This window comes from Hemitrygon akajei, chromosome 23 (assembly GCF_048418815.1).
Source record: "Hemitrygon akajei chromosome 23, sHemAka1.3, whole genome shotgun sequence".
Classification (NCBI taxonomy): Eukaryota; Metazoa; Chordata; class Chondrichthyes; order Myliobatiformes; family Dasyatidae; genus Hemitrygon; species Hemitrygon akajei.
Window position 1 is genome coordinate 54,281,964 of NC_133146.1, and position 18,485 is coordinate 54,300,448.

The 18,485-nt window shown below is 40.2% G+C and overlaps 1 protein-coding gene across 9 annotated transcripts in view; it reads right to left on the minus strand.

The window, feature by feature from the left end:
* The window catches only part of LOC140715456 (uncharacterized), a 274,016-nt gene that overhangs the window by 184,341 nt on the left and 71,190 nt on the right, over positions 1-18,485 (minus strand). For all 9 annotated transcript variants that reach the window (XM_073027670.1, XM_073027672.1, XM_073027667.1 and 6 more), the window contains 2 exons: positions 13,329-13,525; positions 9,522-9,605 (listed from right to left, as the gene is read on the minus strand). In XM_073027670.1, the coding sequence (XP_072883771.1) occupies positions 9,522-9,605; positions 13,329-13,525 (281 nt within the window). Of the gene's footprint in view, positions 1-9,521; positions 9,606-13,328; positions 13,526-18,485 lie in introns of those variants that run through there.

Here is an 18,485-nt window from a genome sequence, read left to right on the forward strand (position 1 = left end):
AAAAAGAAGGATCAGGATCCAATTGTGAGAACTACAGAGGTGTTTAAGGAGATAAATACGGGAAACACTGAAATTAAAGAGGGCAAAAGACAGGCTGTAGCATTGATAGTATCAGTGTAATTGAATCTGAGAATGACAAAGGCACAGATGGGCAGAATTAGTCATCACCACTTCAGTGATCCATCAACTTTCTTTTCTAATTATTTTTCTTTCAATCACTCAATCAGCTTCTCCCCACTCTTGTTACTGAAAGGGCTTTAGAGAAAATCATGATTAATATTATCTGTGATTTTTATTTTGTGGTATATTATCCCTACTTGACTTCTCTACAGGCTACTTCCATTTTGTCCATATAGTACTGACTTGCAATTGTATTCTGCTTCCGAAATTTCATTGACTTTAATGGAATGCAATGTATAAAATGTAGAATACATAACTGTCATTGTATTAGCAATGAGCTTCTATGTGATTGAAACTTTTAGTCTTAGCTTTACAGTACAAACTCAAATTCGACGGTACAACACTCCAAAACATAGGTTTGAAGCCTTGGATAAAATAGTATGAACAAAATCATGTTCTTTTGAAAACTGTGACCCAGGGGAGTGTTTGCCTTAAATATTGACACATCCTTTGATTAATATCTTGACTGTACAGCATAAAATGAGCAAGTAAGGTCATTCAGAAAGATTGCAGAAAATAAATCCAGTGGGTGGGATTATAAAATGCAGGTTTCTGCCAGATTTTCAAGACATAACTAGAAAATAATATCTCAAGTAATATAGTTGAGATTAAAGGTGTGATTTTAAATCATGAGGTGCAAAACCGTGCAGACAGCAAAACTGCCGGAGTTCAGTGTGAATGCTGGAATACATTTATTCCTGAGCCCCATCCACATGGAATTCCCATCTAATCCTATCAGGAAATTGGGATTTGATGATGCTCCTTGCCCACCAATCCATCTAAGGTATGAAGAGAATGAGAAAGTCGAGTGGTTATCTGTGTTTTCCTTTTGCATCAAAATCAGCAGGCATGCTTCCTGAACAAAAAACTATATCTTCTTCTGTACCACACACCCAAGCTCCTATGAACATGAGATTATTCTGGCTTTCTTCTTTGGTACTTACTTTCAACATGTCCTTCAGGTCTCAGTCCGGTGATTGGTGCCACTTGGAGTGGCATATTTACCAAAGCTATTTTTTCAGGCATCGCTTCAAAGTGGTCCAAAGATCAGATTAAAACAAGAACCCAAGGAAGGAAACTGGATTGCTGTAGTTCTGTCTCAAGGGTTATTTCAGCTGTTGCCTATTCTGTTCTAGTAATGTACTAGTAATGTACTGCAAGTCATTCCATAAGTTGCTAAACAAGTCACGTTCAAACACAATAAAATAGGGTGGCATTTCATTGTAATATTGAGAGATCAGTGTGGTACTGGTGATGAGTTGTCAAACTGTGGCCCTGCCCACCACCTCAGTTGAATATCAGAGAAACTACGACATGGTAAAGATGGTCCAATGCCTGAGATTAGATTAGCTTTATTTGTCACATTTTGTATAAGACAATGGTGAGGCCTAATTTGGAATATTGTGTGCAGGTTTGGTCACCTTCCTACAGGAAAGATGTAAATAAGATTGAAAGAGCACAGAGAAAATTTACAAGGATGTTGTCAGGTCTGGAGGATTTGAATTATAAGGAAAGATTGAAGAGGTTAGGACTGTATTCCCTAGAACGTAGAAGACTGAGAGGAGATTTCATTGAGATATACAAAATTATGAGGAGTATAGATAGGGTAAATGCAAGCAGGCTTTTCCACTGAGTTTGAATGGGACTACAACCAGAGGTCATAGGTTAAGGATGAAAAGTGAAAGGTTTAAGGGGAACATGAGGGAAATTTCTTCACTCAGAGGCTTGCGAAAGTGTGGAATGAGCGGCCAGCACAAGTGGTGCACACTAGCTCAATTTCAACATATAAGAGAAGTCTGGATAGGAACTTGGATGGTGGAGGTATGGAGGGTTATATTCCAGTGCAGGTCGATGGGAGTAGGCAGTTTAAATGGTTTGGCATGGATTAGATTGGCCAAAGGGCCTATTTCTGTGCTGTACTTTTCTATGACTCTAAGTAATATATTACAAGTCATTCCATGATATGCTAAAGGAGTCACATTCAATTAAATAGTGTGACATTCCATTGTAATATTGACAGATTGCTGCAGTACTGGTGACGAGCTGTCAGATCATTGCCCTGTTCAGCACAACCTATGGCATGTTAAAGATGACAGGAAACTCCAATGCTTAGCTTTTCCTGTCACATGTACATTGAAATACCAAAACGTACAGTGATATGTATTGCTATGCATCAACAGCAAACCCAGTCTGAGGAATGAGCCGGGGGAGCCCACAAATGTTACCATGCTTCTGGTGCCCACAAGTCACTAGCCCTAACTATGCTCTTTGGAACGTGGGAAGAAACTAGAGCACCCAGAAGAAAGCAACCCAGTCATGGGGAAAACGTACAAGCTCCTTACGGACAATCCTGTACATGCTGGATATCCAAAGTAACACATACAAAATATTGGAGGAACTCAGCAGGTCAGGCAGCATCTACGAAAATGCATAAACAGTCAATGTATTGGGCTGGGTCCCTTCCTCAGGATTGGAAAGGAAGGGGGAAGACACCAGAATAAAAAGGGGGCTGGAAGGGTAAAGAAGATAGCTGGAAGGTGATAGGTGAAGCCAGGTAGTTAGGAAAAGTAAAGCACTGGAGAGAAAAGAAACTGATAGGAGAGATGATGGTGGTGGGAGTTGAATACGGATCTGTGATTGCTGGCACTGTAAAGCAATTGTGCTAACCACTATGCAACTATGCTGCTCTTCCATGCTACCTCGCTGCCTTGATCGAAATGTCTTGTCTTATCTTGTTCTAAGTGCATCCCTTTGTTACTTAACAAAACTCAGGATATAGGTGTGTAATGGGTTGCAGGCAACATAAAACCAATAAGTAAGAGTTTGAAAGCTGCACTCGGCTTCCAAGATAAAAGCTTGGCGATAAAGAGTGAGGAATAGCTGAAATAATTCATGGAACTCAAAACCATAATCTGCTTGCTTTGAGGTCCTGTCTTCACAAGTTTTTCTGAGAAATTTCAGAGAATACTTGATGGAAGCTTATTGATATAACTATGCCCATCTAACTTTGATGATATCCATTGTCCATCACTCCAACTGAATCAAAAGATTTTTCTAGCGTGCCTAAACAATCTTGCTGACCTCTAGAATACTAGCAGAAAAGTTACATACTCTGTCTTTTAGCCATTACTTTTATCATCCTGTTTGACAACTGTCTGAATATAACCCAGACTATTCACAATCTAGTTATCATATTTGACACTTAAGTTTTAGATTTCCAGTCAATGTTTTCACTGAAACCACATACCTCCGCCTCCGTACCCATTGCTCAGCTTCAGATCCCTGCCTCAGCCCAGCTGTGGCTGGGTGATAGATATTTACTATCCAGGGTCAGGAGGCTTTTTGTTAAACTCAGCATGCTAGCACAGCAGAAGAAACTGTTCAAGGTTCAAATATGTATTGTTATTGTTGAACTAGTATTATTTAGCCATCCCTTTGTGAAACAATACCATACCAGCTTAGGAAGACTATTATTGACATAACTGAGACTGTAACCCAATCAGAAGAGACAACATTGTCATGTTAACCTAAGGTTCTTGCCATCTGACCTGATTGTGCAGTTGTGAAAACATTGCATGTAGATGAGGCCATCATTAGTTGAGTGACTAATGAGATATGAATATATCTTTAAGCTGGAGAGAAGTTATAGCAGTGAAGACATTGAGTCTACTCCTTAGCCTCGACTCAAAAAGGATCTCTTCCAAGAGCCACCTTTTTTTTTACAACAGATAGCAGGTTCATCTACAGCTCATTGGTTATAGTTTCCTAGTTTGTAAGAATCGTACTTGTGGTTGGATAGTCTTTGTAGAATTATAATTTCCATTCAAATTATTCCTCAAAATAAATGTGTTCCATTTTTAAAAAAGTATCTATGTATAAACTGCTTTGTTAGTTGGAAGCATCTCTTCCTTGGTTGGGAGGGAAAGATCACCACAGGAAATAATGATTATGGAAAACTAAGTCCCTTCAGAAAAGAGACTAAAGTAGTTATATAAATTACTATTTGAGAGAGATAGAGTAAAATCTCCGTAAAGTGAGGGACACCTATAATGATTAGACTTAAGGTCTTGGTTTAAGTTTAAGACTCTGGAACAGGTACTCTCAATATACAGCTATAACCCTAACCCATGTCATTAGCAAGTCTACATACACCAATGGCCACTTTATTAAGTATTTTCTGCACCTAATCAAGTGGCCACTGAGTGCACATTCCTGGTCTTCTTCTGCTGTAACCCATCTACGTCAAGGTTTGATGTGTTGTGTGTTCAGAGATGTTTTTCTGCACACCACTATTGTAACACATGATTATTTGCATTGCTGTCACCTTCCTGTCAGCTTGAACCAGTCTGGCTATTCTCCTCCCACCTCTTCCAATAACAAGGCATTTCTTTCCCAAAGAACTGCTGCTCACTGGATTTTTTTTTGTTTTTCACACCGTTCTCTGTAAACTCTAGAGCTGGGATACCTAACCTGTGGTCCCTGGACCCCTTGCTTAATGATAATGGTCCATGGTATAAAAAGGTTGGGAACCCTGCTTCAGAGACTGTTGTACATAAAAATCCCAGGAGATGAGCAATTTCAAAGATACTCAAACCATCCCATCTGACAACAATAATCATTCCATGGTCAAAGTCACTTAAATCACATTTCTTCCCCATTCTAGTGTTTGGTCTGAACAACAGCTGAACCTCTTGACGATGTCTGCATGCTTTTATTCATTGAGTTACTGGCATATGATTGGCTGATTGGATATTTGCATTAACAAGCAGATGTACAGGTGTACCTAATAAAGTGGCCACTGAGTGTAATTTTCCCAATGGCTTCCTGACTAGTTTCTGCTCTCCCTAAAGTCTTCTAAAACTCTCCTGATATTGTCCTAACTTGTGCTATCTGCTTATCTATCAACCTTCTGCTGCAGTTCTACACTTCCATTTCCCCACACGTTTCCAAAGCCTCCCTCCATGCTCTCACCCCTTTATCTGTCTCTAAGTTCCCAGTTTATTTCTTTCAACCCTATCATCTTCAGATATAACTGTACCGGCCTCCTGAGCATCCACAACATTAGTCGCTTCACTGCTCATGATAATGTCTCTTACTGACAAGACACTGAGCATTTGAATTCCCTGAAACTCCACAACTCTCTATCTTTAAGAAGCTCCTTCTCGCCGACTATGCTGATCAAGCTTTAGGTTATCTGGTCCTACATCTTCATATGTGGCAGCTTGTCAAATTTTGCTTCTTAACATCAATATGAGCACATTGGCTCAGTTAACTGTTGTTAGTCTTGTTGTTCTTTCTTATCTTGCTGTCCCCAGTCTACCGTCTAGTCTGCCAATTACATTGCTTTTCAAAGAACTCATTCCAGCTTCCATGCTTCACACTCTCTAATTGCACATGGCAAATATAATGATAAATAAAGTGACCCAGATAACTTTGCTTTAACAGTCTCTTCCAACCACTGGCTGGCACAAATCTTATTCTTCATTGGGATAAGGGCAGCACTGCAAGAAAATCTGCTTCAGTTTTCTCCTTAATGAATCATTGCTCTGCACATTACTGTACAGTGCTAAGTGTTATGGTCTAATGCATATTATTGAATAATGCATATAACTAAATGTTATATGTTTGAAAGCAGTGTCATTCATTAACAATTATTTTGAGCCACATTTCATGACCACTAAAGAAATGTTTGTTCAACAAAATGTTAAGCTGTTCTACAATTAGTTAACAAACAATAGATATCAAAACTATGTAAGATATCACAAAGTACAAATTAGCTTACAATGCAAAGTAGTGGACAAAGACCTCTAACACCTGCCCCGATGTTACAGCTCTTTAGAAAAATGCTCTGTATGTATTAAGTGCAGCTGTAAAAAGAGTCCTTGTGTTCCTATATCTTACATAAGAACATAAGAACATAAGAGATAGGAGCAGGAGTAGGCCAATCGGCCCCTCAAGCCTGCTCCGCCATTCAACAAGATCATGGCTGATCCAATCTTAACTCTAGTTTTCACCGAATCCCACAAGGCAACAGTGCCAACCAACAGGGCACCATGCCGCCCATTTTATTTTATTATTCATCCCGCCCAAACCCATGTGATCACCCGGGGGAAAAAAAACGAGTTGCCAATTGAGGAGAAAAATCTGGAAAATTCCTCTCCGACCCATCCAGGCTATCGAAAACTGGTCTAAACCTAGCCTCATGTCCACTTACCTGCTCGCTCACCGTATCCCCTAATGCCATTTTTATCCAGGAAAATGTCTATCTCCGTTTTGAATTTATTGAGTGTAGTAGCTTCCACAGCTTTCTGGGGCAGTAAATTCCACAGCCCCACTACCCTCTGAGTCCTGGAACAGCATCCCCTTATTTTAAGATTATGCCCCCTAGTCCTAGTTTCACCCATCATTGGGAACATTCTCCCCACATCCACCTGATCAAGCCCCTTCACAATCTTATATGTTTCAATAAGATCGCCTCTCATTCTTCGGAACTCCAATGAGTAGAGTCCCAATCTACTCAACCTCTCATCATACATCAACCCAACCATCCCCGGAATTAACCTAGTGAACCTTCTCTGCACTGCCTCGAGAGCCAGTATGTCCTTTCTTAAATATGGACACCAGAACTGCACACAGTACTCCAGGTGTGGTCTCACCAATACCTGGTACAACTGCAGTAAGACCTCCCTGTTCTTATACTCCATCCCCCTAGCAATAAAAGCCAGCATTCCATTGGCCTTCTTGACCACCTGCTGCACTTGCATACTAACTTTTTGTGTTTCCTGCACCAGGACCCCCAGATCCCTTTGCACAGAAGCACTTTCCAGTTTCTCTCCATTTAGATAATAACTTGCTCTATTATTTTTCCTGCCAAAGTGCAAGACCTCACACTTGTCAGTATTATATTTCATCTGCCAAATGTCGGCCCAATCACTCAGCCTATCTATGTCCCCCTGCAGGGTTTCAATGTCCTCCACACTCATTACACTCCCTCCCATCTTTGTGTCATCAGCAAACTTCGATACGTTGCACTTAGTCCCTTTCTCCAAATCATTAATATAGATTGTAAAGAGTTGGGGTCCCAACACCGACCCCTGCGGAACACCACTAGTCACCAACTGCCAGTCTGAGAATAAACCATTTATCCCAACTCTCTGTTTTCTGTAAGAAAGCCAATCCTCCACCCATGCCAGAATATTATCCCCAATCCCATGATTTTTTACTTTAAGTAATAATCTTTGGTGTGGCACCTTGTCAAATGCCTTTTGGAAGTCCAAATACACCACATCCACTGGTTCCCCTTTATCTACCCTATATGTTATGTCCTCAAAGAACTCCAACAAATTTGTCAAACATGACTTCCCTTTTGTAAAGCCAAAAGCTTAAAGCTTAAATGCAAAAGAATAATATCCTCTCCCCAATCAAGCATAACTATAACTTATTGTATTTATAACGTGGCTGAACTTGTACCCACAGAAAACAGCTGAACCAAAGTTATTTGAATTCAGGGTTTTATTATTATTGAGTGTTTTAGACTTACAGAAAATTTAAAATATCCCTCCCACCTACTGGACAATAATTTCTCAAATTAATTTTTGATCAAGGGTTGAAATAGCAGGATCCTGCTCAATATTCGAGCACTCAAATTCACAGCAGCCAAAGCTGCTTAAACAGGGACTGCTGGGGGCAACTATGGAAACTAAATGGTTAAGTTTTGCTGTGTGCCTCTGAGCAAAGAAAGCAAAGAACTCCCCTCAAAGGACAATATTATGGAATTGAGGCCAAAGTAAGAAAACGCTTCTGGCCTCTTGCTGGAGATGAACATTCTTCTTCATGTATTATCAGGTGAGCAATGAAAAATGTTACTAACCTTCTTTTCACAACAAAATAACTAATTGAAATTTGGGGTCATATTTTTTCAGTTATTTCTATTCCAGCTTTTTGTGTACTTTTATATTGTAAAACTGATACAAATGATGACACCTTAGATCAATTTGATTTGGAACTGAACAAGGTATTGATCATATTGCTATAGATCAAGGTATTAGGTGGGGGGAGTGGAGGTATGTCTCTACCACAGAGGATGTAAGGCACTTCTTCCCTCCGCTAGCCGGCAAGTCACCCTGGGGCAAGGTGTAGCACTGCTTAGCCCCCCCCCGATCACGTGAAACCATGGGAGCAGGTGGTAGAGAGCCGTCAGAGCAACTGGTGCACATCACTAGGCTGGTAATGTGACAATTTACACCGGACAGGCAATCTCTGGAAAGTATTGATAATGGCTAGGGCCACCGGTCCTGTAAAGACACTGCCCAGAGGAAGGCAATGGCAAATGAATAACAAATGAACAATTGATCATACATGATGTAGGCTATTGTGAAACTTCCATTGTTTTTAAAATGTGTATTATGTATCCTGGTCGCTATGTCTGAGACTATAGGTTCACTTAGAAATCTGTACCAAAGACATTATCAACAAATCAAACTCCAATATTTTAGCAATCAAGTAACTGGGAGCATGTTCCGAATATCTGAATTAAACTGTAATCTTGATGTTTATTTGTATTCCTTTGCCCTCTCTGTAGGTTAACTGTCAATATTAAAAACCTCTTTAAAACTTATTATACTGAGTTATTTAGAGTTAAACTTATTATATAACAAACATTAGAAATCATGTAAATGTTAAATATTATAATATTCTTAACCTTGTGTGAGCATGGGAACAAAGGAAGCCATGAAATTGTTTACAGGCTCCCAGATGAAAGATGATACATATTGCAGCAACGATATTCATAGTAACCGTGGGTTCCCAGCCTGGGGGCCATGGACCCTCGGTTAATGGTATGGGTCTATGGCATAAAAACAGTGGGGAACCCCTGATGGTTATGCAGTGTACTATGGAACGTACTCCTTCAATATGTTAACCTGTTCTTTATTCTGTAACCTTGTAACATGATCATTATAGATACACTGCTCACTCACGCCATGCAAAATCCCTGTGCAACTGGAATTGTCAAATTCACCATGCATTGGGTAGACCCTACAGGTTAAGCCAATACATCACACATTTATTGCAGCCATACAATTCCAAATGTAAAATTTAACCTTTCAGGGGAAATTATTTTCAGACGGTGTATATTACACTTGCAAGCACTGTAACAAAATGCACTCAATAAAATTCATGCACCATAACATTCAAAACGAAAGTGACCTTTCATTCATTGAGATGTATTGCAGTTTCTGTGTACCGATCAGTGTATAAATCACAGACACAAAATAGTTTTCAAGGCAGTTCATGCATGTCTTATCTTGTTAATTACACATCCAGATAACTAACTTACATACCCAGGAACAACAGCTCCAGCTGTATCCTGAATAGACTCGTCTTGCTTTACCTGAAGATGTGTTGGGACGCTTTCATTGTCAAGGCTATCAATAAAAGAAATTGACAAAGAAACAACTGTCTGAATAATTCATGATCACAGTATGTCCACGACTGTCCCTTTTCTTGGGAATAAAATTAACTCTGCATTCTCTGTAAACAATTGTATAAATGCATTCTCAACTTCCATTAAAACAATTCAAACTTTTAATTGGAGAAAAATAGTGCAAAATTTGAGAAAATCTGCCCACCAATTGTATACTTAGGGATTTCTTAGGGCGTTATGAAGTATGCCATTCACATACATTTACATACAGCCCATAATGAATTATGTAAACAACAAAGAATGCTGAATCAAACAGTATATTTACAATATCACTGTTAAATACACTACAGGGGACTTGGGAATACAAGTGCATAGTTGGCTTAAAGCGGAATCACAGGTAGGCGGATGGTGAAATTCACAGTTAGCACACTGGCCATCATCTGTCAGGCCATTGAGTATAGGAGTTGGAACATTGTGTTGCAATTCTATAAGTTGTTGGCGAGGCCACATTTTGCTGTACAGTGTACTGTTTTGGTCATCCTGTCATAGGAATGGTATGGATAAACTGGAAATAGTGCAAATAAGATTTACAAGAATGTGCAGGACTAGTAGACCTGATTTATAGGGAGAGGTTGGCTAGGCTAGGCCTTTAATCCATGGATCATAGGAGAATGAGGAGTGACATTTAAAAAATTTTTTTTTGAAGTTTCGTCATCATCATCATTATTATGTGCTGTGATGTATGACATGGGTGATCATGGCCTTTCCATGATCATGATTATTCTTGGCAAATATTTCTACAGAGATGGCCTTGGCTTTCTTCTAAGCAGTGTCTTTCCAAGACGGGTGACCCCAGCGATTAACAATACTCTTCAGAGATTGTCTGCCTGGTGTCAGTGGTTGCATAACAAGGATTTGTGATCAGCACCGGCTACTCACGTGACCATCCACCCCTGTTCCCATGGCTTCACGTGATCCTGAATGGGGGGCTAAGCAGGTGCTACCCCTTGTCCAAGAGTAACCTGCAGGCTAGCAGAGAGAAGGAGCACCTTACATCTCCTTTGGTAGAGATGCACCTCCACACCAATCCACCACCCCATTAAAAATATTTAAAATTATGAGAAGCATAGCTGAGGTGGGTGATTACAGTCTTTTCCCCAGGGTAGGGGAGTCTAAAAGGGGCAGGGAGGGGAAAGATATAAAAAAGGATCTAAGATGTAACTTTTACAAGCAGAGGATGGTGAGGATATGGAATGAGCTGTCAGAGGAACAGCTGAGCCAGTTGCAATAGAAATCATTTAAGAAGCACTTAAATACAGGTACGTGGAGGGGTAGGGCTTAGTGTGACTAGCTGGTTGGACACCATGATCAGTCTGGACCTTTGGCCAAGGCTCTGTACTTGTGCTGTATTGATCTGTCACTCTATAACCATGATTAGAAGGCGATAGGGAAAGATCTGAGCCTGAGTTAGTTCATAAAGATACAATCTAAGAGCAAAATCAAGTTAGCCTCTGCTGCACTTTTGAAGAGATTGGGTTGTTGTGAACGTCTTACTTCCTGTGAGCTAAAAAGATCACAGTCTATATGAGGCTATGACACATCTGGTATATACTTTCCTTGGGCTGGTAACCATGAGACAGAGGGATACTGATACAAACAGTAACATCCAAGAAATGACAGCCTTTGTAGTGAGAGTTCTCTGGTGTGGCATGAGGCAGCCAGCCAAAAAGCAAGCAATCGGCATTACGCATCAAATATGGATTCCATTGTGAGCAAGGTAATACTGTGGTTAAAAGAATATTTTGAAAGTATATTTTTGACTTACTTTCAAAGTTTAGGTTCTACATTTGAGTGAACAAGACCCTGTAACAGAACTTACAAAGGAGCTGCCTACAGGTGCTGGATATAAGATTTAAGCAAAGGATTTCCTTCAAGCTTTCTCTGGAGAATAACCCTCCAAAGGTGGTCTGCTACAAAGTTTAACTCTTAGATCCATGAGCATGAAACACATTAGACAGATAATTGTATGGTTCAATAGACAGTAGAGGGGAAAGGGTATCACACTGTGAAATTGAAAATGTACATGTGTGTTCTTTTCCTAAACCAGCATGAAGACAATGTAGAATTCATGAAATACATGGACTATCGTCCATACGTAGCCTTCAAGGTCTGAGCTCAATCCATTCAGTGTCCTAACTCTTCATGCACACAATTCTTCAGTCTCATTTTGAAAACTGTTTTACTCTGTGAAAATATTCCTTTAGACAGCTTAAAACCATTTGTTGATAAATCTTGAAACTCTGTTATGTCTTGACTCTATAATAATTGCTCTGTACAGATTTACAAGCCAACTCTTTAAAACACCTCCAAACTGATCATTTGTTCACCGGAAATAAATAGTGACTTGCCGAAATTATTTTACAAAGCAACAATTGAACCCGTTTGAATCTTTGTTTTGTGCATTACAGAATTCAGACAAACCGGCCAGAAATACATTCAACATCAGTGAATTATCTGTTACTGAATTCTTCATCACAAACGGGCAAAACATTTCGCGGGTTAAATTTGAGTGCTGACTGCTTACCAACCAATTCTAGCAATAATGTTCAACAGGCAACCAAGTCAATCTCAAATATATTTGACAATGAATACAATGCACCTCTAAACTTGAAAACCCTTCCTCTTCTAAAGAAGGTAAGCTTAAGACATAAGATCTTAAGGTATAGGAACAAAATTAGGCTATTCATCCCAAGGAGCAACTCTGCAACTCATCAGGTTGTTTTTTTCCCTCACCACCATTCTCCCAACTATTCCTCATTTTCTAAACTTTAAACAACACACTCAATCTGGTTATTTTCTCTTGATAGGATAATCCCTTAACCTGTAAGTTGCACAGCCTCCAGATACGATATCCTTTAAGATCAGGGAATTTTTGAGCGCAAGACATTGGTATCGGAAGTTGAGCCTTCTTTCATCAATTTGTATCTGTATAATCATCCAATTTTTAATCTGTATCATCACCAATCCTAAAGCAAACACTAAACAACACTCACAAAATGCTGTAGGAACTCAGCAGGCCAGGCAGCATCTATGGAAAAGAGTACAGTCGATGTACAGGACCTGAGGAAGGGTCTTGATGCACCATCAATAACTCTCAGAGACGGGAGGCAAGCGATAGGCTTTTATTAGCTGCAAGAAACCACCACACAACATTCTGGAGACTGAGGGGGGAGCAGTGCCTCCAACTGCCTTTATACAGGGGTCTGTGGGAGGAGCCACAGGAGCAGTCAGCAGAGGGGCGTGTCCATACAGGTACCGTATATATAGTTCACCACAGGTCTCGGCCCAAAAAGTCGACTGTACACTCTATTCCTTAGCTGCTACCTGGCCTGCTGAGTTCCTCTAGCATTTTGTGTGTGTTGCTTGGATTTCCAGTATCTGCAGATTTTGTCTTGTTAGTGACTAAACAACACTGAAAGCTACTGATTCAGCCAAAGGCCGCTAATATACCTGCAACATACACCAATAATCAAGGCACATGTTAAAATCTGAAAATAAATTACGAGCATTCAACAAGAAAATTAAATGCAATAAAAATGTACAATAAAAACAAAATAAGCCGACCATGCTTTTTCCCCAATTGACTTAACAGTTCAATGTTTCTGTAATACTAATATTTCAAGTGCTGTCTCATGAGAATGATATGCAAATTTCCATTTCCTACCTTGCACTCCCTGCAGCTAGCACAGCGATATTCTCTCCCTGTCGGTTTGGAGCAGGACGTGCCTTGTTTATATTGGCCGGACCACTGGCAGCTCCTGTCCTCCTCACGTCTGTCTGCTCCTCATTCACATTCTGTTCATTTTTAGCATATTTGCTGGACCGTGATCCACCTATAGGGACTTTCTTCTTTTTATTTGCCTATAGTGGAAGAACAAGATATCCAATAAGCACTTGTAGCATGAAGGGAAAAATTACATATTTTTCTAAGACTTCACAGTCATGCTTTCTGTGTGAAAAACACAATCATTACCACTTTGGAAGCTACCAGGAGGGCTGCCATTTCCCATGGATCTTCAGAATTTATAACAGAGTTGCTTTATGAAAATGAGTTTGTATTTGATCTCAGAAAAGAGTAAAGTTTTCCTTTCAATTGGCATGTCCAATGTAATCACGTTGGTTAGTGTCCATAAATGGACATAAAATCGTCAGTGATCTGTTGTATATCTTCATAGTTTATAGCAATCTACGTAACCAGTATATCATTAATATAAATACAGTACAGTTGTCGAGGGGAACCTTGGCATTGTTGTTCCTTAACTTGAGGATTTCTTTGTGTGATTTTTTTCTGCTGATTCATAAGCTACCTAGTTATTATGTTTCCTTGTTATAAATTGCCACCACTGTCCTCTTTCTACACTGCAGCTGCCATTGTAATGCATGCACCTACAATTCCTTCAAAACTGAGCAGAGTCTAAAGATGAATAAGTGTGGACAAAAGTCACATAAACAGCTGATAAAAGACAGCCAACTACACCATACATGTGCTCATGCATTTACATGTACCACATTGAGTTCCACTTTCTGAAAAGAGTGTTTCAATTAACCTTTTCCCAGATTTTTTGAGTTGGTCTAATCTTGTCAACAGAACTTATGTTGTTGACCTAGATCCATTCTCAACCTGAGGAAGGTATGACTGACAAAATGAATTACATTCACTATTGTGTATTGCTGTCACTCAGTTTCATCAAATCGTATAAACCCTAACAATTCATACCTAACGTTAATATTGACTACACCTTACATAATTATAGCCTTCCCATAGTTACAGCTTTTCAACATGACAAATGCTCATCAAACAGACTGCAGGACACATAATTCTTGTAGGACAGGTGGCTCATAAGTGGAGAAAGCATAAGCTAACTAGAAAAGGTTAGCTATGTCTCATTCTATCCTAACCAGTGGTTAGCACAACGCTATTACAGCTTGGGGCGTTCTGGCGTTTGGAGTTCAGTTCTGGTGCTGTTCTGTATGTTCTCCTCTTGACTGCATGGGTTTCCCCTACGTGCTCCGGTTTCCTCCCACAGTCCAAAGACGTACCAGTTGATAGGTTCATCAATCATTGTAAATTGTCCCATGACTAGGCTAGGGTTAATTGTGGTTGTCAGGGGATGCTGGGGTGGCGTTGCTCAAATGGCCAGAGGGCCTAATCCATGCTGAATCACTAAAATAAAATTTTTAAAATTAACAATAGTGTTGGTAATTTTCAGAAAGATGAGGTCATAGCCAGTAACAAAGTTGAAAGCATTGAAGATGTGATATTCTCACACATAAACTTCTTTTGCATGTTTCATCTCCACTTCAGTTTACATTTCCTTCTGATTCACAGGTTGAAGATGGATGTAAGTTTTTAACTCTTCCACCATGCCCAGCCCCATTCACTGACACACTCACTCCACCACAACCTCACTCTCTTCCCTTCATCATTTCAAATACCTAAGAACTTCAGCTGGTGGTAGTACAGACGTGGCCACTTATTTTCTCCTTCACTGTCACCAGCTCACAATGCTACAGTGTGCACAATTGAAGATGATAGCTTGGAGTCTTGACCTGCAGAAGTAAGTAGGAAAAGTGTGTAGCAGCAGAAGGAAGTCAGGGGAGAGTGCAAGTGCCAGCTCAACTTTGGGTGAAGTTGCCAGACAGTTGAAGACTTTGATGGGTCTGGAAAAAAATCAAATGCTTGCAGTGACAGTAAGTCTACCATTAGGGGCTGCTCCATAATATAATTGAAATGGTACCATTTTTGGAGGCAGTACAAAAGAGATTTATCAGCCTAATTCCTGGGCTAGAGGGACTGCTCTTTCAAGAGAAGCTGAGCAAGTTGAGCCTGTGCTATTTGGAATGGAGAAGAATGAAAGCTTTAGAGAAAGAGGACTTTACAGAAACCCAGCAGATTCAGAGGATGATCCAAGGTAGATGATGAGATGTTTTCACTTGTAGGAGAGTCTTGAGCAAGGAAACATAGTTACTCATTGAGGTCAGTTCATTTAAAAGAGGGGCGTAGAAATTTCTTTTCAAATGTGATTGTAAATCTCCAGCATTCACTACCCCAGAAGGTTTTGGAGCTGAGATGATTATAAGTATGTATGGTAGATGTATATATATTTTTTGAAAGGTTGGGGAAATGGCACAGGGCTAGAGCTGGAGCCTGAGGTAGATCAGCCATGATCATATTAAATGATGGTACAGGCTTGAAAGGGCCAGGTAACCTATTCCTGCTCGTATTCTTCTTGTTCAATGACAAAGTGTACATAGGTACTCGGCATGAACTTGGCACAAAACTTTGTGCACAACTTGGAGCCCAGGATTTCTAAAGTGAAACAAGTAGCAAATTTGATTCATAGACAGAGGCCATGTTCCCTTCTTGCTACTATCATCAGGCAGGAAGTACAAAAGCCTTAGGTCCCACACCACCAGGTTCAGGATCAGTTATTACCCTACAACTAGGCTCCGGAACCAGTGCAGAAATCCTCATTTACCACAATATGAACTAGTTTTACAATCTACAGAATCACTTTCAAGGACTCTATTTACCATTCATGTTCTGTTTTTTTTTCCTGCATAGTTTGTCTCCTTTTTCACATTGGTTTTGAGCATACTTTGTCTGTTTACATATAGGGTTTCATTAAATACTATTGTAATTTTTTTCCTGTAAATGTCTGCAAGAAAATGAATCTCAAGGTAGTATATGGTAACATAAATGTACTTTGATAATAAATTTATTTTCAACTTTGTGCATTTAACTTTGATGCAGCTTCTAATGGTTTCCATTGCAGCTCAGCATATACTGTAGCAGTAGTATGTAATTGATGCTGTAAAATAGGACTGCCACAAACGACCATCATTGCCATCGTGCTATGGATTCAATTATGCAGGAAGGCTTGCAATGTGCCATAGTTCCTATCCTTTCTCAGACAGGCAGTGCCAATCTACACAGTTCCAGTCCTTCTGCTGCCACCTGTCAGTCAAACAGCCTTGACTTCAGCTGCCCATGCCGAGAAGTCCAGGTTCACAGGAGTCAGAGTTCTCCAATGAAGGTTACTGTCTTTCACCAACTATGCTCTTAGGAGGTCCTCCAGAACAATCAGAGTCAGAATGAGATTCAGGTTTAATATCACTGGTATATGCTATGAAATTTGTTGACGTTGCAGCAACAGTACAATGCGATGAATAGAGAAAAAACTATGAATTACAGTTAGTACATTAAGAAATATATAACATGGTTAAATTAAATAAGTAGTTCCAAAATAGAAATTTTAAAAAGTAGTGAGGTCGTGTTGATGGGTTGAATGTCCATTCAGAAATCAGATAGCAGATGGGAAGAAGCTTTTCTTGAATTGTTGAGTGTGTGTCTTCAGGCTTCTGTACCTCCAGGCAGTGACAGGCACTTTCAAAGCACATAGTTTACTTTATTACCTTTGGTGAGGCAACATAATTTCCAATACTGTTGTGCTGCCTGCATTTGGGCAGATTGTGCTTTAGGTTCAAGAGCAACACCATTAGCAGATTCCCTAATACCATGGTGGATAAAAATGCAAAAGCACAGTGAACTGCTCCAAATGAGGGCACTGTGACTGCTGTCTACTTACTGGGAACTGAACTCTTATGCCTTGCAACTTACTGTCACATACTTGCTGGATTTTGTAGGAATGGGATTCATTTCAGTTCCAGACAGAGTTTGGGCATTAAACTTGGAAAGCCTTGCGCAGAAAATCAAAGGCAATTTACACAACAGGGCATCTACTGTCCACATATTCTCTCTGCTCTGTAGCTGGAAGGACAGAATAAGTTTCTTTGTGATAAGGTGTACATTACAACATCCTCAGTTCTGTATGGGAAGAAGATGTATTCATAAGTGCTCACTGTAACAATCACCTTGACATTGCCTTCCTGTCCTGGTTTTGATTTGCACCTGAGGTACAGGTACAGAGGAGATATCAGGGGTAAGTTTTTTTTATTCAGAGAGCGGTGAGTCCGTGGAATGGGCTGCCGGCAACGGTGGCGGAGGCAGATACAATAGGGTTGTTTTTTTAAGAGACTTCTGGACAGGTACATGGAGCTCTGTGGGCTATGGGTAACCCTAGGTAATTTCTAAGGTAAGGACAAATTCAGCACAGCTTTGTGGGCTGAAGGACCTGTATTGTGCTGTAGGTTTTCTATGTTTCTACGTTTCTATGATGGCGAAGTTCAGTAAAATGCACATTGTTCTGAGCTGAGTTTCAGATGGGAGAAATGCTAGGGATGTAAATGTGCTGCTGAATCTCCTTCAGTCCTCCTCCATGTCAATCCTCAAGCAGATGCACACCTTCTGCTCATTCCTTCAGCTGTGCTGTGTTCAAAGAGGAATGCCTACTAGTACATGCGTCAGGAGCAACATGTTTTAGTTGAGGTTAAAAAGCCTGCCACACTGATGCACCATCAATAACTCTCGGCGACGTGAGGCGAGATATAGGCTTTTATTGGCTGGAAGAAAGAACAAGCAGCAATTGACCACCACACTGCATCCTGGAGACTGAGACCGGGGCGGAGTCCCCAATTGCCTTTATACTGGGGTCTGTGGGAGGAGCCACGGGAGCAGTCAGCGGGGGGGGGGGGGGGGGCGTGTCCAGACAGGTATATGTAGTTCACCACACACACCACATCCTGTAGAGTTTTGCAGCACAAAATGATCATCAATAGTATTGAATGATAATAGGATCCTTTCATTAGCCAGATGAAACCAGTTTGGCTCTCTCCTGTTTTCATGCAAAGTTGAGAGAAAATATTACCTGCAGCTTTGAATTCTAGAATGATATCACATTAAGTCACTCCTACATGATGA